The following is a 23,180-nucleotide window of genomic DNA, read 5'->3' on the forward strand; positions in this document are numbered from 1 at the left end:
GCTGCGGGTGAGAGGTCAATTGTTGACTTCCATCTGTACAGTTATGTTATGCTGCAGTAATCCAGGACAATGTGACCCTCTACGGATCACCTTCATTAGCTAGTTGAAGTTACTCGGAGTGCAAGTGAGTCGCAGGGGAGGGCCGCGGGATTATACCCAGGGTGCGCACTGACTGCGTCTCTAGCTGCACCATCTCCAACTCGGGCTGCAGTTTGGCCGCAGCACGGGGAGGTAAGGCGGATAACTGTGCATGGCATAGCTTTTCTTGCTAACGGCAGTACAGTTGCTCTAGCTGAATGTGCATCTAATTAAATCTGTGCAACAACGAAGGCATCGCACATCCGCAATCATAACAAGTGATTTAGGGAAGAGTGAGTGTAAAAAGCTGGTGCAGGGTACTTTTTGTAGTATTGCATGACTTAACGTGTTGTCTGCCTGGAGTAAGCGCCGTCCCCAAGTCATCGGGTTCAGCTGCAAGTGTGAAAACAAAGGCGAGAATAATGATTTCATGTTATGTATGCATGCACAGCAGCGGGTGCCCGCCGGGGCTAGCCATTTAGCGCGAGCTAAGCGCGAGACTGACACAAAAGTCACAATAACACGTGCAATATAGCTATTATTTGACATATTTAATAAAACACACCGCCGCAGAGTGTTTGTAAGGTTACTTGAGCAAGACCAACGGCCGCATCCTGACTGGCTATTAGTAGTTATTGTGATGTTTTGACAGCCCTCAGCTTGTCCCCTGCGGGTGACTCCTCGACCATGCGACAGTGGTGCCTTCCTGCAGTGACTCCATGCGCTGAACAGCTCCCAACGGTCCGATTATCACCTCAAATCTCAGGTAGGACCATAAAATACGACGTGCAAACATTATATAAAGTTCAAGTTACGATATAGTACTAGGGGTGCATTACCTAAAGAAAATGTCATTGTTTGGAATGCTGCAAAAAACACTGTTTAATTAAAACGATATTTAGAAAAGATAATAGTTAATAATAATAATAATAATAATAATAATAATAATAATATATAAATATATATATATATATATATATATATATATATATATATATATATTAGTAACATGCAAGATGGATAAATGTAGATAAGTGCATTTTCTGTGTGTCCCTTTTGCAGTCTAAAGTCCCAATGAAATCCAAGAGTTTTGTTGTCTTTTGTCCATGTTTATTAGCATGTCTAGTCTTTCTCTGACACGAAAATGGACCAAAAATACTAATGACTCATCATGCACTCCTGTGCTTTTAAAAAACGTTTTGTCCAATTAAATGCTCTCTAAAAGAGAATGCTCCTCCCGTTAAAGCTCAAGGGTGCAACTTTTTCAGTGTTAAAATTCTTTCTTTTATCCCAGCTTAATATGCTGAAACAACTAAAAGTAAGCTATTAATGTTTTAATGCTGTATAAAAGTAAGCTAAGTATGTACATTTTCTCAAAAACTGTAAACACTGTTTCTCTGTGGTGCTATAAAATGTGTATTCAGAAAGCTGATTTGAAAACAATGTTTATTTTGCAGTTCTGTTTGGTGGAACTAGTGTTGTAGAAATCACACAGTTCAGGTTTAATACCACCTGATGCCAGATAGCAATAGGTGTGTTCGACTTAATGCAGCGATGCGAAGACCGATCGGCATCGGATTTGAAGCACTGCATGTCGGCTAGAAATGTTGTCCTACTTTAGACAGCGCCACCACTGTGTCACAGTGATGTATGCTAACAAATTACCATGAGAGCTATTCAAGACCAGCCCCCCCGACTCATCCTGCGCAGTTGCTACAAAGCAGCTGCACAAGCTCTGATGATGACGACACAGCTTATGTGCGATTGGCCACTTTCCGATAACAATAGTAATGCATGTTTCATGGGCTTGGGCTGAGTTCACAATTGCATAATACACATTCTACTCTTACTACTTAGTGGCAGAAATAATAGTAGTATGGTATTATGTCATTGCCATGGTGTTTATTCAGCTAAACTCTCACAAATCTTTGTATATCTTCTTATAAGAGTACATCATGTTTATTAGAGGTATACCGATATATCGCTTTTACCGATTAATCAGTGCTGATAGTTGCTTTTGGAAATATTGATTATCAGCAAAAAACTATGCCAATATTTGTGGACAATCACGTGGGGATTTTCTGTATCTAAACCTTTCATCACTGACAATATTTTTATTTATATCCTTCAGTGCATATTTTATTTTGATTAGATAATTAAGGGTTCTAAATTGAAGCGAGGGCATGCAAAGAAAAATACAACTCTATGGAAATGTGACCCGTCAGCACATACATCGTGCCTCCAACTTCATATCCTTTAAAAAATTATTAATATATTCCCTATTTTAACCTGGTGAAATGTATACAAAACTCTTCATCTGGTGAATATATAGGCTTCATTTGGGAAAGACTTACATATAGAGCATTGTAAAAAATCTAAGTCTCCGTCATTTCAAAATAAGAATTCCTTTTGTGTTTTGGACTTGTTTACAGTTAAAATTCCCACATTATGCCCCAAATCTTCATCTTTTTCAAATTTTTCATTTTGGTTGCACAATAAACTGCATCAATTTTCTACATTTTTGATTCTTGTAGTCTCTATGTTTGTGCCTGTCATAGTAAGGAAAAAACAAAAAGAAATTAACATTATATAAATTGATTTTTAAAACTATCTGCAGATTAATCATTACATCAATTGGAGATTTTCAATCTTCAAACTTAAATCTTAGGCCACGCCAATGTGATTTAGTTTGAAAATGCATTGATTTTGCAATCTTTATGCCTCTCATCCACAGTGGAACAGTTTGGAAAACAATGGGGTTTGAAAACTGAAAACGGTTTTCAAATTTATCAGACCTTAATCTGAAAATAAAAGCCTTGAAGGCACTGTAATTGTGCACCTATCAGAGAAAAGACTAAGTTTTAAATGTGTATATATACTAGGGGTGTAACAGTTCTCGTTAAAAAAAAAACACGGTTTGGGAAGCATTTGGCACCACGGTCGGTTCAGCTCACGTTTAATGACTCATCTGGAGCACAACTTTTGGTCAACAAAACAAAGCATGAAACAGACACAGTTACAACTTCTACAATGCACCTTAGTGGATCTGTAAATGGATACGCTCCACCTGTGTTTCACGTGGGTCAACTTGATGACATCACTGTTCTGCAAGCATTGTGTTGTTGAAAATGCTAAGAATGAGCCACTGAAAGAGAAGCCCACTGCGTTTCTCTTTTTGCAGTCATTTACAACAGCGATGGTCAAAAGAGATTTACAAAACTGGCACTGTTTGCAGATATTGCTCTGTGTGAGTGCTGAATACTGTTAATATATGTCAATAATGCACATGAGGGTTTATTTAAAACGTGCATGCAGTTCTTCCTGTTTCCTTGCGCGGCTGTAATCTATCATGAGTGTCAATAATGCACTTTGATTAATGGCATTAAAATGCAGTTATAGTAATACATTGATACATCATTTACACCGACATTACCCATGAAAAGAGCCACAGGTGAGCCGAAACTGCACATTTTTAATCAGACACAGTGCTAATTCGGACATGAAACAATAACTAAAGCACTTGGGGTGTTCATGTGGGATTTCCATGCATGCTTAAAATACTCAAGCAGCATTATCACAACATCCATTCTCATATGCATTCTAATAGCAAGGTTATTACTTTTACAGTGATGCATAGCTTCCTAATATTTAATGTGTTGAGATGAGTTTGAAGTGCACTTTATGTTAATAAATGTAGCGTAATAGTGCAGGTATTAAGTTTAAATGTTGATTTAGTAATTATTGAAAATTGTTTTTTTTTAGTTAAGGACCCTGACAAAAACTAACCATAGTTTTACTGTAGTAATATATTAGTAAACATGAATGCTGTCACCGTGGTTTTCTGAGCAGAAATCATGGTTTTGAAACATGATTTTACTATATATTGTAACCATGACAGTAACCATGTTTATTTTGTGGTTACTATGATTTTACTACAAATGCCATGGTTAAACTATGGTTACTGTTGTAAAACAATGATTGTTATTTAAGGGCAAACCTGTTGAAGTTTTTTACCAAATAGATTATTCTTTGGATTTGGCAGTAACAATGATTTTTTTAGCAAATTAAATACTGAACCATACCGAAACAGTGACCCTTAAACCGCGATACAAACCGAACCATGAGAAATTCGAACCGTTACACCCCTAATATATACATAATAAAGTTTTTAATTTTCAATTTATTGTAACTTTATTATCATAAAGAACTTTAGCAGCCATTTGTTGTCCTCCAGATGTCAGGATGGAGTGTTGTGATGTGGAGCCACGTTATACCATCGAACAGATTGACCTACTTCAGCGTTTAAGGTTGTCAGGGATGACCAAACCTCAAATCATTCAGGCCCTGGAGTCTTTAGAGAGACTTGATCCAGACCATCGTACCCCATGCTGCAACAATCACTTGGTCCCACCCAGTGCTCCTACCTCTGCAGCACCTACTGCTCCCTCTTCCACCTCCTCTTCCTCATCTTCTCTTACCTCAGCTACCACACAAACCCCTGTGATGGATGCTGCATTATCACCTAGCAACAGCTACGATGCCTCGCCCCCACCCCTGTACCCACCCAGTGGAGTTCAGAGGTCGTTCAGTTACGATTTGGCAGAAGAAGACTGGGATCTGGAAGAGAAGGTGGAGGAATACATGAGGTATCTTTTATGAACGCGATGTATGAGCTGCTTCTGTGGGCCTTTCTTTTCAGGTCTTCTGAGAGGGATAGATTAATATAACAGCTAGTAATGAATGTCCCTGAGCAACAGTGTAATTTTCAGAGAACAAGAGCCCTTTCTGAATCAGGTCAGGTGAACAGTTGTTTCAGATGGATTATGAAAGATCTTTTTGTAGTTTGAAACTTTTCATATAACTCCTTTTAACTCTGGAGAATGCCACTGAATAGTTCCCCATTTAACACAAATTGAACCACATTTCTATTTATTAAAGGTGTTTTCATTAAATTTTTTGCTGTTTGCTTTCATGGTTTTGCTCACAAGACTTGATAAGTCACTGTAATGCTTGTCTTTGTGCTTTAGGAGGGACAGTAACCTTGTGAAAGAAGAGATAAAGGTTTTTCTCAATAACAGAAGGATCTCGCAGGCAATTGTTGGACAAGTTACAGGTACCCTCTTTCCCTCACAAGAGAAAAATTATCTGCATTCCTTTTTCAAGGGTCCCCTAGTCTTAGCCTCATACGGCACATGATGCTTGTAGCTCACAAAACTGGAAAACACTTTCTCGATCAAGTCAGCACAAATCTAATTGGCTGGTTTGATGGAACTTCCGTGAGTAGACAGACAAAGGACGTTTCATCAGTCCACCTGGAAGCCGAGTTGTGTTCACAAAGTTCCACGTAGATAGAATGAGGATGAAATGATCACAGAATTTGCCCAGGTTTGCCAGGTTGGGGACATCAAATCTTGTAAATATATTCAGAGTTTCGTTTGAGGCACGTAGCAGAGAGTGAAGCAGATATCCACGAGCAGAGCTGCATTTTCTTCTTTGTTTACTTTGTTTGTAAAATTCTCTATAATGAGGTTTTCTACAGTGTAACTAGACTCACTACACATTGTCTTCTATTCTCCCATGTGTTTTCTGTGCAATCGCTTGCAGAGACTCGTGCGCCATTAAATCAATGATTTTTTCCTCATGTCAGTCTTTTATTATAGTATGAAACATCTTAGAAAAACTCTGCCACTAAACACCAATTAATGACTAAACCTACTGTTATTGGTCGCTTAACATGTCATTTAGTCTAAATGGGAGGATTTTGGCCAATTGAAGCTGTTACAAAGACCAGACCTTTGCCATAGTCATATTGCACTTTTCCACTGCACTTTACGGATGACTCGCCTCAACTCTACTCGCTTTACTTTTCTGAGCTTGCATTTCCATTGCAGTTTAGTGCCACCTCAACGTGGTTGGGATTATAGGATGATCGTCATAGTTGCGCCACCTCTACTGCCGTGACATCTCCTTAAACACGACACATACTGACCAAAACAATAACAGGCCTGCTAGCTGTTAGCTACTAGCTCATTGTGCTGCATAAAACAGTTGTTGCATGGTGATTTTACACAAGTGTAACAGTTAAATTGGCCTGGTTGTTTTAGAAGCAAGCTTCCAGTAGCTGGTCAACTAAATAAAGTGAAGCTTTCAAGCAGAGTATAGAGTTAACATAACAAAACATACCATCGTCCATCGTGAATCAACGGCAGTCCAGGGCACTCTCCCTCCCATTGCTCGCCGGTTTAGATAGCGTCCATTTAGTTGAACCACTTCCACGTTTCCTTGATGGTTCTGTAGTCACTTAATTTATTTTCTTTTCCCTACAATGTTGGTAGGTCCGGTGGTAGCCGTGTGCGGCCATCAGCTGAGACACTTCCTGAGAGACGTTTTTGTTTTTCGCTCATCGCCAATGAGTGGACCGTCTGCACCTCGTTTATTGACCAAGGCTTGGTTTTGCACACAGCCATTTCTTTTTTCACAATTGGAAAGTCGCTTGAACAATGATACTGTTATCGCTGTTGTTAACTTTAAATTTAGCGGTTGATGTCGCATGTCGGAAATCCAGTGATGATTCTCCCTAACCAATCAGTGATCTGCAGGATTTATACATTGGCTCGCTGATCAGGTACCAGGTACTATCGACAGTGGAATACCCCAAAAAAGCGAGCAGAGTTGAGTTGAGTCAAGTTGTACTGTGCAGTGGAAAAGCCCCATAAGAGCTGGGCTTTTAACTGCTGCTGACATTTACTGATATGAAATTGTACCACAAAAAAAGGAAAGTATTAAGAAAGTAAAAGGGCTCCGTTTCAATTTCATGCTAACTTCAAGGGACTACTTCAGACAGATAAATGAAAACTATATTTTATTTAATGGGTTCCTGTTAGTCTCTGGCCCTATTTAATTCTTTATACCTTTTTGCAGGTATCAGTCAAAGCTACATCTCCCAGTGGCTTTTGCAGCAAGGCCTGGAGATGAGCGACTCCAAACGCAGGTCATTCTATCGTTGGTACCTGCTAGAACGTAACAGTCCAGGTGAGTTATGATGCCTCTGCAGGGAGAGGCTTTGCCAGAAGCAAGGCAGTGGCCTGCATTTTGGGTTGGGGGTTGGCCATCTTTTGGTTTCATTTGCTACCTCCTTCCATATCTTCCCTATACAGTTCTGATGGTCCTTGGGGGCTTAAAATCTGAAGAACAATATCATTCTGTGTTCAATAAAGGCGATGGGTCTCATTTTCTAATAAATGCATACAAGTTGCAAATTAATGTGCACAGAAAAAGTTCCCATGCAAAATGTCTGCCAGAGTAGTAATTTGCAGAAAACATTCCCAAATGTTCTCAATATACAGGTAAGGGCTTTCTGTATAACCTCTCCTCTACAGTGATTAATCACTTTGTAAATGTATCCTTAAAAATGCACTCAACTAAAAGCATGGACACGAATATCTGAGTAAATCCAAGTGTCATTCATATAGGCCTAGATTACATGTAATCAGCTGCATTGTTATGCACTCACAGCTGAATTTATGCATACTAAAATTTACATAACGCATATATTTTTTTACTCTAAAATAAATAAGTATTAAAATTATTAATATTTATTTAAAGTAGTAAGTACAGTATCTAAAAACACAAATTCAATTTTTGTAATACTCTGAGAGTGATTTTTAGCATACTTGTGGTTTCAGATGATCAAAATGTTATTGAATACATTTAATTGCGAACTTATTGATGCAACATGATTTCTGCATGGAAACGTTCTCACATGGGTTTAATGCACAAATATGTGCGGAAGCACGGTTATGCCGAGTTTACAAGATTTTAAGCCCAATTTTTGCTCGCCGACTGTTTTGTGGTTATCGCCAACAAAAGCCCGAAATCGTGGGCAAATCAGAGCTCGCTCCCATGAACGTTGATTGCAATGGATGAATTATCAAAGACGAGGTGTGAGAGAATCGCCGACGCGTCGCCGATGTCAGCGAGATATTTCGAATGTTAAATATCTGACGGCGATTCCAAATTGTGCAATGTCAAATATGTTTTGACTGAATACAACTGCAGCGTTGACCTACAGCCAATGAGAGAGCAAGAAACAGGGCACAGGATGTTTCAGTGGGAGTCCTGCTGTACCTGCAACAGACTGTGGTATCAAGAAAGTCAATTTGGACTGAAGAAATTTAGGAAAAATTTGTGGAACTGGCAGGAGCACCAGTGCCTATTTGATGTTTCCGCTGAACTGTACCACAACCGGGTAGAGAAAGAGAAGAGTTGGAGAGAAATTAACAATTCTCTTGGACAGTCAGGTAAGCAAATAGATAGATTTTTCAGTGGGAGGTACTTTTTCAATATATGATCCCTTTAGGCAATTAAAAACATACACATCATATTCTTAAATGCATAACATATGATCATGCATTTGTTTTCATGTCTTGTATCACTTCTCGCATGTAGTCTATTGGGAAACGTAATTTGTAGTCCAGGCAGAGCTGTCGGGGATTCATCAACAGTGAAATGTCTTGTAATGTGTTCACCCCTGTCGCAGATTCGTCGTGTCATTTGAAAACGCTACGACTTCAGTGACCAGACTTTTTGTAGTTTTGTAATATGAACGGTACCATGATCCGACATCTTTGAAAATCGTGTAGGAGCCATTAGTGAATGAGGCCCAATGTATTAGAAGGACATACCACGTAGATGCATTGAATTAAAATTCCATCATATTGCGTCATTTTCCTATTGATTAAACACTTGGGTTAATGCTGTTCTTGGCAGATGCAAGAAGTATAGTCTGGTGCAGTTGAAATCAGGCTTTAGAACCTTTTAGGCTGTAACACTGCCAACACAAGCGCCATCTTGCATTCATAATATAGTGAATGATTTGACACTTTAAGGAGCTAATGAAGTAATGCAGAGTTGGGATGAAGCCCTCCAGGACCACTTCTACTCTCCATCTCCCAGGCAAGGCCCTTTTCTGTAGCTCACAGTCCTGATCCTGGGTTTGTTAAATGCTGGTTTTCATGTCCTCTCTGCACTGAGGTGCAATTAACACCTGACCCTACTAACAGAGCTCTGAGCATGCCGCTTTTTAATTATCTACAGTGCTAGAGAATTGAGCATGGCTCCAAGAACCTAATCACTTTTAAATTTAGCAGTTTGAATACCTATTACAGGGTTCCCACTGTCATTGCAAACCTGGAAAAATCAGAGAATTAAAAAAAAATATTTCCAGTCAAGGAAAAGTCATTGAAATAAATCTAAAAACTCAAATTTATTTGTAGATATGCTCTTCTCTAAAATATCTAATTGGAAAGATATTGGTCTTTAAGCAATTCCCTAGTGAGCTGCATAATCTGAGGATAAAAAATGATACATATTATTATTGGAGAAATTAAAAGTATACTCTGTTTATTCTAAGGATTGGTACCTGACATTATTTACAATCGAAAATAATTACCTTAGCAATCTCTTTAAAATTATTTATAAAAAAAAAACATTATTATGCTGCAATCACCATCAGCCATGTAAGTTCATAGGTCAAAAGGGATGGGAACCCTGCCATTAACACATCTAGCTAAAAGTTGTTCTCAAATGATTTTCATCAAACAGTGTTTTTATATTTGCTTACAATTTTCACCAGTTGTTTAGCCTTTCTAAGTGACCCTAGTTAACACAGTTTTCTGATTGCCCAAATGGGGTGAAGGAATCAGATGGAGTGAAAACCAGCATGCTCAGGTCCCCAGGAGCAGGACTGACACCACCTGGAATAGGCAAAGAGAACTTCTGATGCACCTCCTTCCCTGGTACTCTGCTCACCAATCCCAGTCAGGTAATGTCTGTGCAGCTGGGAAACATTGCTGTTGAACACAACTACTGAATGTATTCTGTTCAAGCAATACATACTGTAATAGTATTTTCAAATCATCTAACCTAGAGATAAACCAATATTTTGTTAGACCAATATTATTTTACTGATATCCACACACTTTTTACTTAATAATTGGTTGTTAAAGGAATATTCCAGGTTAAATACAAGTTAAGCTCAATTGACAGCATTTGTAGTATAATATTGATTACCACCACTACAACAACAACAAAAAAGACTTGCCCCTACTTTTTCTTTAAAAAAAAATAAAGGCAAAAATCTGGGTTACAGTTAAGCACTTACAATGGAAGTGAATGGGGCCAATCCATAAACACTTACTGTTTCAAAAGTATAGCCACAATATGTAAACGATATGCATGTTAACATGATTTTAGTGTCTTAAAAGTTATAGCCAATTTTACAACTTCATTGCCATGTGTAATGTCAACAAACCCTAATGCAGCTCTAATACATGACTTAAAAAAATAATTAATGTAAGTGCTTTTATAAAATTATAAGCTTTAGATTTCTGTCTTTAAACCCTAAAAAAATTGGCCCCCATCCACTTCCATTGTAAGTGCCTCACTGTAACTTTTAAAAGGAGAGACTAGTCAAAATAATTTTTATGCCGTAAGTTGTCAATCGAACCCGGAATATTACTTTAAATAATAATTCCTTGCATTTATATAGCGCTTTTCTAGGCACTCAAAGCGCTTTACATAGTATAGGGGGAATCTCCTCAACCACCACCAGTGTGCAGCATCCACCTGGATGATGCGACGGCAGCCATAGTGCGCCAGAACGCCCACCACACACCACACACCAGCTATTGGTGGAGAGGAGAGAGTATAGTTATGTAGCCAATTCAGGGATGGAGATTAATACGATGCCATGGTAGATAGGGGCGAATGGGGGGTATTTGGCCAGGACACCGGGGTTACACCCCTACTCTTGAGAAGTGTCCTGGGATTTTTAATGACCACAGAGAGTCAGGACCTTGGTTTAAAATCTCATCCAAAGGATGGTGCCTTTTTTACAGTATAGTGTCCCCGTCACTATACTGGGGCATTAGGACCCACACAGACCGTAGGGTGAGCACCCCCTGCTGGCCTCCCTAATACCTCTTCCAGCAGCAACCTTGGTTTTCCCCAGGAGGTCTCCCATCCAAGTACTGGCCAGGCTCAACCCTGCTTAGCTTTAGTGGGCAACCAGGAAAGAGATGCAGGGTGATTTGGCTGCCAGTAAATATCAGATCTACCAAAAATGCCACTCTTTGGTGCACCAAACAACGCCATGACACCAGGAAAAAGTGTGTTCACAGGTCAAGTAACTTATTTAATGTTTTTGCTGTTGCATCAATTACTGACCTTTTTACCCTAAGAACTATTTATGCTCAGCAGTTAAAAATAGCCCAAAACAAAGATGAACATAAATTTGCCAACATTTAGATGACAAAACAACTTCGCAGAATAATAATGGCAATAAGTTAAGTTTTCATTGCTGTAGTCTTGAAGTAATGATTATTGTGTTGAAAAGAGAGAAGAGAGAAAAAATAAAGCAAAAGCTGGTTCAGCAAACATTATAACTTTAATCCATATTGTTTAAAATATCTGTTGATGTGGGGTATTTTTTCTCTTTGAGTGTTGGTATCATTTATAATGGTTCTTTATTTAGATTTGGCTTTAACTGTATCTGCTGATTTCCATTGATTATATTTGATTGTCATTTTGATGGTATGCATTTTTAAAGTTCCAAGTTGCATTTTTGGGTTATGTTTTCAACAGGTGCCACTTTGTCCATGCGCTCACTGGTTAAAGAAGAGCCCGATTGGAGATTAACTGGAAGTCCCGGAGACAGGGCAGTGGTTGGGCCTTTTAGACTGCGGAGGGGGAGTCGCTTCACCTGGAGAAAAGAGTGCCAGTCAATCATGGAGAGGTATGTCACAGAGCATAACTGTCTTTGAGTGATGCAACTACAGTAATTTTCACACACACACTACAGAGCTGAAGAATTGGCAATCGCATTTATTTGTTGGATTAAATCCCCTAAATTATCATTCTGTGTGTTTATGTTTACAGGAGTCAGTCCTGAACAAATGTTGACATAATAGTAACTACGCCAAAGTTTTGGTCACGGATGCCAAAAATGTAACCTGTTAGACATATATATTATTGTTTGTTAGTTTTAATTACACCATTGTCATTGCCTCTGTTGTCAAGCTTCTGCTTTCTAAACGCCAGGCACTGTCTTGAGCATAAAGAATATTGTCCCTTGACCACAAGGCTGGTAGGTGCAACTAGGGGGGAGTGAGACAAACTGGTGTTAAAATTTGTGAACTGCATTAACTACTGTTCGTAGTGTATACATACTGTACACAGATACACAGTAGAATGTTCATTGCTATAAATAGCTGAACTCCGATTGTGCACAGAATGGGATTAAGCATGCAAAACAAGAGTGACAATCATATTTTGTACAGTATGTATGTGGCCATTGTGAAATGAGGGATTCTGTATAGTAAAGCACAAAATGCATTTGCACAATTTCCATTATTATGGCTTTTTTTTATTTTATATTGAGGAATGGGGACAATGGACCCATAAATGGTGGAACCATTTTCTCCATTTGTAGAGGTTTTTCCCACTATGTCAATAAGTCATAAATCTCACTAAGGTAAAGTCTACTCTGTAACCTGTTTCATTAATCTGCCCTGTTACTCTGTGTTCTATTGACATTACTGTTTCTTATTGGTTGAACAATGATTGTTACCCAAGGTCTTGTTTTTTACTTGCTGTTTGTTCTCATAGTTTCTTTATGGAGAATCAGTATCCTGATGAGGCCAAGAGAGAGGAAATTGCCAGTGCCTGTAATGCTGTCATTCAAAAGCCTGGTAAGAGATTGCAGTCATTATCTTGCCTCCTTCGTGACCAGACAGAGCCATGCAATGGCATTACTTACCATTGTTGAATTTATGTATTTCTTGTATAAATGTTGTTTCAGGATGCAAACTGTCAGAGTTTGAACGAGTCACTGCACTCAAAGTGTACAACTGGTTTGCCAATCGGAGAAAGGAGATGAAGAGACGTGCCAACATTGGTGAGACTTTAAGAATGGTTGTTAGTTCAAATAAGTGACACAAGCGATTCAAACAGGCATACATTAATGCACAAAAACCATCTACTAAAGAAAACTTATGTCACAGCCAGAGACTATTTAGCAGAGACAGGCCACTTCTATTAAAATGAATGGGAGAAATTGTAATGCCCAACAGTCAATTGATGTAGAGAGAAAATCCCGCTTTACAGGTAAAAAAAGCCAATCACCTTTTAGATACAGACACCGCCTGTCAATCAAATCGAGTATGCGCTATATAAGCTGGAATTGTTTTTTTTTATATAGTGTTTGAGGTAACGAAGCACAATTTATGATTCCAGTATTGTCAGATTTTATTGCTGATTTGAAATATGTTCTTTGATTGAAATCTTGACCAACTGTTTATGAGATTTCAGTGTTTCCCCATTCAAGTAGATATGAGCTGCACTAGCATGACTGGAAGTAACCTCCCGAGAGTATTTCAAAGATGGCCGGCAGTGGACTGACTTGTTAGAAAGACTTAAGTCACAATACATACATCTTTTAATTACTTTACAGACGTTAAAGTAGCAAAACAGAAGATTTTTGTCCTTGTCCCGATTCACTATAGCCTAGTTTCATCCACTTTTCGTGCTATTTTGTTATCGACAAAGTGAAAATGCATTAAAAAAAAGTTTGCCGTCTTCCTGTTTCCATTCAAATGGCCTTTTATCGATAAAAACGGTGTGCGTGATATCATGTCTAAAAAACACTTTGGCGCATAAGTTTTGGTTTATCGCAAAAGAAATCTGCCCTTAAGCTGTTTCCATACAGAAATATGTGTATATCTCTAATTGTGTAGCCTACCTTTTGCCTCAGAGATGTCCCTAAATTCTTTTCCTCAGAAGTTTTGGTAAATAGAGACAACTGAGACAATTCATTGAAATTAGCCAGCTAACTGTCATTTTAATTTCACAAATAAATGCAATCAGAAGATGAGGAATTGCAATCAAAAGGAAGCAGTTGCCCTTCTGATATTGGTCCTGATGTTTCACCTATCGTAGGTTGCCACCGGTTCCGACCCGAAAGTGAATTGTCATTGCCCTGTTCAAGCTGGCAACCTGCACCAAGTAAAGGGGGAAACTTTCGGACTTAGTATAAGGACTATCCATCCTATATGCTGTGTGCAAAACTATTAAAGAAACATTTATGTGGTGTAACATGAGGGCTTACATACGATACATTCCTGATATTTAATAAGCTAATTTAAGTTTGTGTAAAGAAAAGGCTAGTATATAGGCCTAACAATATAATTTTTTTCATTTGTTAATTAATTATTTTATGCTTTATTCATTTGGTAATTTATTTAGTTTAATAGAGGGAATTTTCCTTGCATTTTTTTCAAAAGTAAGCTAAACAATAAGTTTATAGAATTGGGCATTTAGTGTTCCAAAAAAAGTACACTGATGCTTTTCGACTATTATTGTGTATTTATTTTTTATTTAAAACATCTTTGTTTACAGAAATTATAATTATTTTTTTTTGTATTGTGGGCTAATTTCATGACTGTCGACTTATTTTGAATGGTGTGGAAAAGAAACAATAAATAAACAGATGTCTACAGCGATTAAATTAATCACAAACAGTGGCCATTTATTTGGTCTCTGTGCACTTGTCGATGTGCATGATACGAGATATTTGTGTTGGCACTCTTGTCAAGTGTCATGTTTGCAGCATCAGATCTTTATGCCGTTAAGGTCAATGCATAAACACGTACAGCAAATTGGCCTTTAAGGATGTATACCATCATCATAATTAACACAGTCTAACGATCAGGGTAAATTCTGTCACGTGAAACTACATTTTTGCATTAATGCCAAATATGTGGTTGAGTTAAACTGAAAAATATTATGAAGACACTTGTGAAATTGCGATAATTTGCATTTCCATCAGCCATATTTTGATGTGCTAAAACTTTTTTGGCTAAAAATACTTTGATGGAAACTTAGTTTATGGTAAGCCTACAATAATGATTTCTATTTTGAGCTTTCGTAATTGGTGCAAAATTGCAGGCTTCCGTCATTTATCCTTGCGTGTTTATGTCATGTACATAAGCATGCTAAAGAAAAGCCGGCTACTGTGTCACATGTGTGGTGGCTAGGAAAGCTAACTACACTGAAGTTTGAGAATGGCACTGCTGTTTACAGATCACAAAGTATTTTATGGACTATGTTTTCGGTAAAGTTTCTGGAAAATGTTTGCTAATTCATAAGTTGTATTTTAGAAAATTGCTGTAGTTTCCTGAGTGCGTGTACAGTCTGTTTGTGTGTCGCTGTTTCCTTATTTCTTTTACCCGAGTTGCAGAAATACACAAGTTGTATTATAACTTTCTATTGCCCTTTTTAAATAGTCTGTTTAAACTGATTGGACACTTTTAAAATGACTTCATGTATACGTGTATACTCGTCTTAAGTTATTTACGTTGTACAGATTTTATAGCACAGTAATGTCAGTAATAATTTGTTTAGCATGTAACCATCATTATATTATAACCTCACTGCCAAAGAAAGAATTAAGATAACAGTTCATTATGCAATATGCTGCAATAATTACAATATTTCTGCATATTATTTTCATATTTAATGAGGTATATTTTATCCCTAATATTATTGAATCCTCTCTTTCTGTTTTTAGTTTACAGTTTTAGTTTTATTGTATGCAGAGCATAGGCCTACTATTTTAATATAACAGTTTACTTTCATTATCCACTAACCCTTTACATAATATACAAATAATTAAATGTCTTCCATTGAACTCATATCAGCTACAGTTGAAGTCAGAAGTTTACATACACCTTAGCCAAATACATTTAAATTACGTTTTTCACAATTCCTGACATTTAATCGTAGAAAAGATTCCCTGTCTTATGTCAGTTAGGATCACTTCTTTATTTTAAGAATGTGAAATGGCAGAATAATAGTAGAGAGAATTATTAATTTCAGTTGTTATTTCTTTCATCACATTCCCAGTGGGTCAGAAGTTTAAATAAACATTGTTAGTATTTGGTAGCATTTCAACCCTGCATCATTGTGGAGTGGCCTGAAGCAACTTACTAACTACAGGACTCCCACCCCCAACACTGTAGTTACCAACAACTGGCTGACGAACTGAATGTGTTCTACTGTAGATTTGAAAGGCCCAATCTCACACCCCACACCCGCTCTGTCCTTCACTTCACACAAACATCAACACCTCCTGCAACCCCCCTCCTGCAACTCAACCTGCACTTAAAATCTGTGCCGTGACTTCCGAAAACAAAAGACAAGGAAAGCACAGGGCCCAGACAATGTCTCACTCTCTTGTCTAAAATCCTGTGCTAACCAGCTGGCCCCCATCTTTACACTGATCTTCAATAGATCGTACATCAGAAGACTACAAGTACGACAGTTCGTACTGCTGAGAGGATTATTGGTTGCCCCCTGCCCTCTCTTCAAGAACCGTACACTTCCAGAGTGAGGAAAAAGGCTGGAAAAATTACTCGCGCCTTCAGGCAGGCGCTATAGAGCACTAAGCACCAGAACAGTCAGCCACAGGAACAGTTTTTTTCCCTCACGCCCGTTTCACACATACTCCGTGTGCGTATGCGGTACGTATGCGGTGCGTATACGGTACAGGAGCAGCATGCGCTATAGTGCTTTCACATATGTTGCGTTTGCAGTGCGCTACTGATCCGCAGTTTCTGTGTGCCACAAAATCAAAAATGTGTAAGGAATTTGGATTTTAAACCCAAACGTTAAATTTGAGATTGTTTAAGGCATTGAAACAGTATGAAAATTCATTTTAATCATTGTGATTCTTTGTTTTACATGTAGTTCGAGTTGAAGAAAAGCTATCGCGCTATATCTGTTGCTAAGGAGAAGAATGAGACGCATTTGCGTTCACTCTGTCTTTTTTTAGGGTAAAAAATCATATAGGATGGCATTTTGCAACTTTTGGGACTATAATCATTCTTTTTTGTTTTTCTTCATTTTCTTCATTCTACATTAACTGAAATTATGCGTATATGATTACAGTTTCTTGTCAATCTATGTCTATTTTAATGTGAACAATGCGCTGCCACTTTAATTCAGTGCGGTGCAGCACAGCAAAAATAGACTCGGTGCGTAAACGATCGCTGCACTGCTGTATACGCACCGCAACTGGAACGGATCGACGGACTGCATCCGCGTGCAGTGTAAAAGCTCTAACCTGTTAACATGGGTACGGAAAAAAATATGCACCGCATACGCACTGCAAACGGAGTATGTGTGAAACGGGCGTTAGGCTATCAATCTCATGAACAGTTAAAACTGCTCTAATGAGCAATAATTATGTGCAATACACGGTTTAGTCTATTTATATTTATCCAGCATACCACACCTCTTATACCATTTACATTACCTTGCTTCTGTTTATAACCATTTGTATATTGTACATACAGTGCATCCGAAAGTATTCACAGCGCTTCACTTTTTCCACATTTTGTTATGTTACAGCCTTATTCAAAAATGGATTAAATTAATTATTTTCCTCAAAATTCTACAAACAATACCCCATAATGACAACGTGAAAGAAGTTTGTTTGAAATCTTTGCAAATCTATTAAAAATAAAAACAAAAAAAATCACATGTACATAAGTATTCACAACCTTTGCTCAATATTTTGTTGAAGCACCTTTGGCACAAATTACAGCCTCAAGTCTTTTTGTGTATGATACTACAAGCATGGCACACCTATTTTTTGGCAGTTTCTCCCATTCTTCTTTGCAGGACCTCTCAAGCTCCATCAGGTTGGATGGGGAGCATCGGTGCACAGCCATTTTCAGATCTCTACAGAGATGTTCAATCGGGTTCAAGTCTGGGCCCTGGCTGGGCCACTCAAGGACATTCACAGAGTTGCCCCGTAGTCACTCCTTTGTTATCTTGGCTGTGTGCTTAGGGTCGTTGTCCTTTTGGAAGATGAACCTTCGCCCCAGTCTGAGGTCCAGAGCACTCTGGAGCAGGTTTTCATCAAGGATGTATCTGTACATTGCTGCATTCTTCTTTCGGCCAGATTGGCCAGGTGATGAGCGGCCAAATAGTTTGTCATGGGGGCTGGTAAACTGGCTGTCATGTGCCTTTTACTGAGGAGTGGCTTCCGTCTGGCCACTCTACCATACAGGCCTAATTGGTGGAGTGCTGCAGAGATGGTTGTTCTTCAGGAAGGTTCTCATCTCTCCACAGATAAATGCTGGAGCTCTGTCAGAGTGACCATCAGGTTCTCACAATAAGTTGCTGGAATTTTGGCCCATTCTTCCAAACAGAACTGGTGTACCTGAGACAGGTTTGTAGGCCTCCTTGCTCGGATTGAGGTTAGGGCTTTGTTATGGCCACTCCAATACCTTGTTGTCTTTAAGCCATTTTGAGGTATCCTTGGGGTTATTGTCCATTTGGAAGACCCATTTGCGACAGAGCTTTAACTTCCTAGCTGATGTCTTGAGATGTTGCTTCAATATAGCCACATACTTTTCCTTCCTCATGATGCCATCTATTTTGTGAAGTCCACCAGTCCCTCCTGCAGCAAAGGACCCCCACAACATGATGCTGCCACCCTCATGCTTCACGGTTGGTGTTCTTCAGCTTGCAAGCTTCACCCTTTTTCCTCCAAACATAACAATGGTCATTATGGTTCATTAATTAGACCAGAGCCATTTCTAAACAATTTTAGATATTTGTCCCCATGTGCACTTGCAAACTGTAGTCTGGCTTTTTTATGGTGGTTTTGTGGCTTCTTTCTTGCTGGGCAGCCTTTCAGGTTATGTCAGGTTATGATATAGGACTTGTTTTACTGTGGATATAGATACTTGTCTACCTGTTTCCTCCAGCACCTTCACAAGGTCCTTTGCTGTTGTTCTGGGATTGATTTGCACTTTTCGCACCAAACTACAAACTACTACACCAATCATCTCTAGGAGACAGAATGCATCTCCATCCTGAGCGGTATGATGTCTGCGTAGTCCCATGGTGTTTATATTGTTTGTACAGATGAACGTAGTACCTTCAGGCATTTGGAAATTGCTCCCAAAGTTGAACTAAGAATTTGTTTTCTGAGGTCTTTGCTGATTTCTTTTGATTTTCACATGATGTCAAGCAAAGAGGCTCTGAGTTTGAAGGTAGGCTTTAAAATACACTCAGAGTTGCATGTCCAATCAGAAGCTAATTTACTAATTGTCTAAAGGCTTGACATAATTTTCTGGAATTTTCCAAACTTACAAATTATGCAAAACAATGTTCCTCTGCAAGTTACTTGCAATTTTATGTTTCAACCACAAATGTTGATAGCAATCCTAAAAAGGTCTGTGGTGCAGCTTTAATGTAGAATGCATTTGTTAGTGTTACTATAGTCAATTCAAGGGTAGTGATGTAGAATTCTTTACTGAATTCATATGGTTTCCCCTTCTTGCACCTTGCTTCTCACTGTTTCTCGCAAAGCTGCGAGTTTTAGAGATTTATGCTCTCGCTGCGCATTGAGCCGTATCCATCTACAGAGCCATACAGGTGCATTAGTCAAGGTTGTGCCTCTGCCTATGTATTTGACGATGCTAAACCAGATGCTTCAGATGCGTCGCTAGACTTCAAAATCAGATGAACCACGGTACAAATGCATACCAACCCGTATAATTGATAAACAACTGTTACACTCCAAGTGTAGATAAACGTTTTAATGCAAAGAGGAACTTGACTAAATATTTGATTATTATGACTGATAAAAGCCCCCCATTTTTAACTCTACTCATTTGCTCTCAGCGCCCCAGGTATCCTCTGAACACACCCTGGGGGTGGTATCGCCTCCGCTGAGAACCCCTGAATTAAGCCAACAACACACGTTTATCAAGAACAAAATTTAGATGTGTCTTTTTGTGGTGCCTGTGATGACTACAGTAGCTTGTTGACCTGTGCTGTTGGTCAGAGGCTATTTGCTCTAAGTGCAAATAGTGATTTATGCTATTTACACTGTGTAAATAGTTACATATTAACTTTTGAACTCTCATTGTCATCTCTTTACACCTCTTTCTTTTAACTCAGAGGCTGCCATACTAGAAAGCCATGGAATAGAGGTGCCCAGCCCCATCTGCCAATCAAACAGCGAAGAGGTTGAGATTCAAGAGTTTGGAGAACAAGTCATGAGCCAGCGGTTCTCTGAGCAGGTTAGAAACCATTACACTGCAAAAAATGATTTTCTAGACAAGTATTTTTGTCTTGTTTTCCTGTCAAATTATCTAAACTTTCTTAAAACATGATTTATTTACTTGTCAAGCAAAATGGGATAAGATATGAAGTCTTGTTTTAAGATAAATCTGACTAAATTTAGTGAACTTTAGACTCAAAACAAGAAAAAAAAAATCTGCCAATTGGGTAAGCAAAATAAACGTGTTTTCTCTTTAAATTAAGTTTATTTTGCTTACCCCATTGGCAGATTTTTTTTTTTTCTTGTAATGTTGAACTTTGACTGCTTTTGTAGTCTTAATTGTTCACTTGAATATTATGGGTTTGTTTTTAGGAGGAACTCTCTCGGAGAAAGGTCATTGAGCCAGAAGTGGCCATGTTACCTGCTGTGGAAGTAATGTCTCTTCCAAGCCCTGCCTCTCAACTTGTGGAGCAGAAGCTTGATCAATCAAAAAGGGAGGCTACTGATGAGGACTAGCCAATGAGCAGAGTCTTATTTTTGTTCCAAAGTGGCATCAAGTGGTCGATCTCAGCTAGGCCTGACACTAAATTTTCTGATGCCTCTTGTGGTAGGAAGGCCACTGTATGTATCTACAGTAATCACGCTTGTAGTAATGGCAATATTTATCCCTATACAGTATATTATGCATTCCAAGACATTCTTAACATTTCCCGCAAGTGGGAAGATGTGTAAGGTGCAAACTAGTCCTTTCTCATAACGCTAAAGCTGTTTTCTTTCTTTTCTCCATATACTCATATATTGGTTTCACCTACTACAAAAATCATCTGGAGTGAGCAGTCTAGAAAAACCTGCAGGACAGGTGTTTAAGTTGACAGAAGGGGCACACTAGACATAATTGTAAGTCTGTGTGAACATTAGTAGAGCTCAGTTATCCCTTAATTGTCTTATGCAATAGTTAAATGATGGGACAGATAAACCCCTGGCAAATACACCAACTCAGGTAGAACAAAATTTGGCATTTGAAAGAGAAAAGTTTCGCCATGATGGAAATCAAGGTGTTTTCCATAATAATGGTTCATTGGGTAGAAATGTGACCAGACTGTGTACATGTTTCTTTGTCTTTTCATTTTCTTTAGGAAGTTTTCTTCATATCTAAAATCAATATTCTGATTATCATAGCTCTCCAGACTGTTTTTGTATACACAATGATTGTAAGCTCTTTCTATCCAGGCACTTAAGCTACACTGACCCTGACTGTTATGAGGGTCTTTTTTTTTATTATTTTATATTCCAATTATTATTTGCTATAAGCATAATTTACTTACCTCTATCATACAGTAATGCAGTATAAACAACTACAAAGTATAATATCAGCATCTAATGCAACAAGCTGATTTTAAATGGATAGACATCCAATTTGGTTCCTGTGTCTCAACAAAAGCCAAAGCAAGGTCAAGTTGTAAAACAATGAATTTTAAATAAACAAAGGCAAGTGGACTAAACAATTGCTTATTGCACATTAATGTGCAGCAATGAAAACGCTTTGAGCGTGTGAAGGCTTTAAGCTGCACAGTATGATTATTTTGGCCTGTCAGTTAAGTAAATAAAAAAGAAACAATGCTGCAATCTGTCTAGGCCCAATCTCTGTGCTTTTTCCTAATGATATAAAACAATAAAATAATAGACAAATGTAGTTTTGAGTTTGAATTGTATTTGTGAAGGCAAGGATTTTGTACAGTCTCATTTAAAATTGGTAACTGTTCATGTTATGCATAAGACTTTATTTAGTCATGTGTATTGTCATGCATCTGTGGATATAGTTTTTAGTAGTACTCAATCCATGCTTATTTAAAGACAGTACATGGTGATATGAACACTGATTTTCATAATAACATTATATATTTTAAGGAGGTCTACTGTATAATACCTGGAGAGCGCTATCCCTTAGCATTCCCATTCATCTCAATGGCAGTTGCTCGGATGGCTTGTGACCCACTGGAAGTATGCAATTGCTTATGGTATCTTCACTCATGGCCACTTGGTTCCGGAGACAATTGTTTTAAGGCAGTCATCTTAATGCCATGTAACTATTCACTCTGAAGCTACAAGAAAATAACATGCAGACAATGATTGTAATTGGCTGATGGCAGCACTAAAATGTGCACAGCCCCAAATAGTTCACTACAGATGTTCCTGAGCTTAAAGGCAGCAGACAGGAAAAAATATGTCCATTTAAAGCTTTTAAGAGCCCTTAACAAATCAGTCATTGGCAAAGCATTTAATATATTTTTTCACATTGCACGGCTACTTTTGAAAGGCCAACCATGGAGAAAAATGCTTTTCATCCTCTCCCAAACCCAGAAAGAGACTTTCATCTGGGATGAGAGTGCTTCGGAAGTGTGATCTTGCGCTTAGGCAGAGGCTGCTGGGGCCTAACCGCTTGCTCTCGACTGCTCAAGAGAGGACCTGAGTAAGCTCAGTGTCAGAGTTTTTCACATGTTTTTCTTTCCCTCAAGGAGAAATATTAGCGAACTCATCGGCCGAGTGAAACTAGGCCTAAACTTCAGACGCTGCGGTCAACATAGTGTTCCCGTCTTTGTTGTAACTGCAGAACTTTTATCGCACTATGCACACCCATAGTGGGACGCGGGTCACCACGGGCATACTCCATGGCCAAAGAGGCTTGAAATTGAGGCAGAGAGAAACTTTTTCACGCAAGTTCTTTGTTTTGGGAGCTGTCTAACATAGGTGCTGAACTAAGGCTGAAACAAAAATGGAACTTGCATTTATCTTACCAAGGCATCGAAAGTTATTAAATGGCTATTAATGAAATGTATTTCTGAAAATAAATTATAATGGCTTTGGTAAGACTGGGTTTTTAGTCAAGATCTGTCAAATACACCTATCACATCGTATGTGGAGACTGTCTCGTTTTAAATCCGGTCCTTTTCTGCACTTTTTTTTT

General features: G+C 38.4%; 1 protein-coding gene and 1 long non-coding RNA gene across 6 annotated transcripts in view; one reads left to right on the forward strand and one right to left on the reverse strand.

Moving 5' to 3' along the window:
- Positions 1 to 21,950, forward strand: LOC127620236 (homeobox-containing protein 1-like). 5 transcript variants are annotated; one of them, XM_052093388.1, is made up of 11 exons: positions 4 to 231; positions 731 to 844; positions 4,313 to 4,724; positions 5,106 to 5,191; positions 7,000 to 7,110; positions 9,776 to 9,901; positions 11,722 to 11,872; positions 12,745 to 12,827; positions 12,938 to 13,033; positions 20,113 to 20,234; positions 20,588 to 21,947. In XM_052093388.1, exons 2-11 carry the CDS (start codon positions 766 to 768, stop codon positions 20,729 to 20,731), a joined length of 1,410 nt encoding a protein of 469 aa, XP_051949348.1. In that variant the 5' UTR covers positions 4 to 231; positions 731 to 765; the 3' UTR covers positions 20,732 to 21,947. The 5 variants fall into 5 exon arrangements, with proteins under 5 accessions (XP_051949351.1, XP_051949348.1, XP_051949352.1 ...); XM_052093389.1 differs by having other exon boundaries at positions 5 to 124; XM_052093391.1 differs by lacking the exon at positions 731 to 844 and having other exon boundaries at positions 1 to 124.
- Positions 11,717 to 23,180, reverse strand: part of LOC127620237 (uncharacterized) — a 20,361-nt gene continuing 8,897 nt past the window's right edge. Inside the window, exons 2-3 of the long non-coding RNA XR_007967689.1 lie at positions 22,143 to 22,317; positions 11,717 to 11,839 (exon numbers count right to left, since the gene is read on the reverse strand). This is a non-coding gene — a long non-coding RNA (uncharacterized LOC127620237). The remainder of the gene's footprint in view (positions 11,840 to 22,142; positions 22,318 to 23,180) is intronic.

Source organism: Xyrauchen texanus, chromosome 26, assembly GCF_025860055.1.
Source record: "Xyrauchen texanus isolate HMW12.3.18 chromosome 26, RBS_HiC_50CHRs, whole genome shotgun sequence".
Lineage (NCBI taxonomy): Eukaryota > Metazoa > Chordata > Actinopteri > Cypriniformes > Catostomidae > Xyrauchen > Xyrauchen texanus.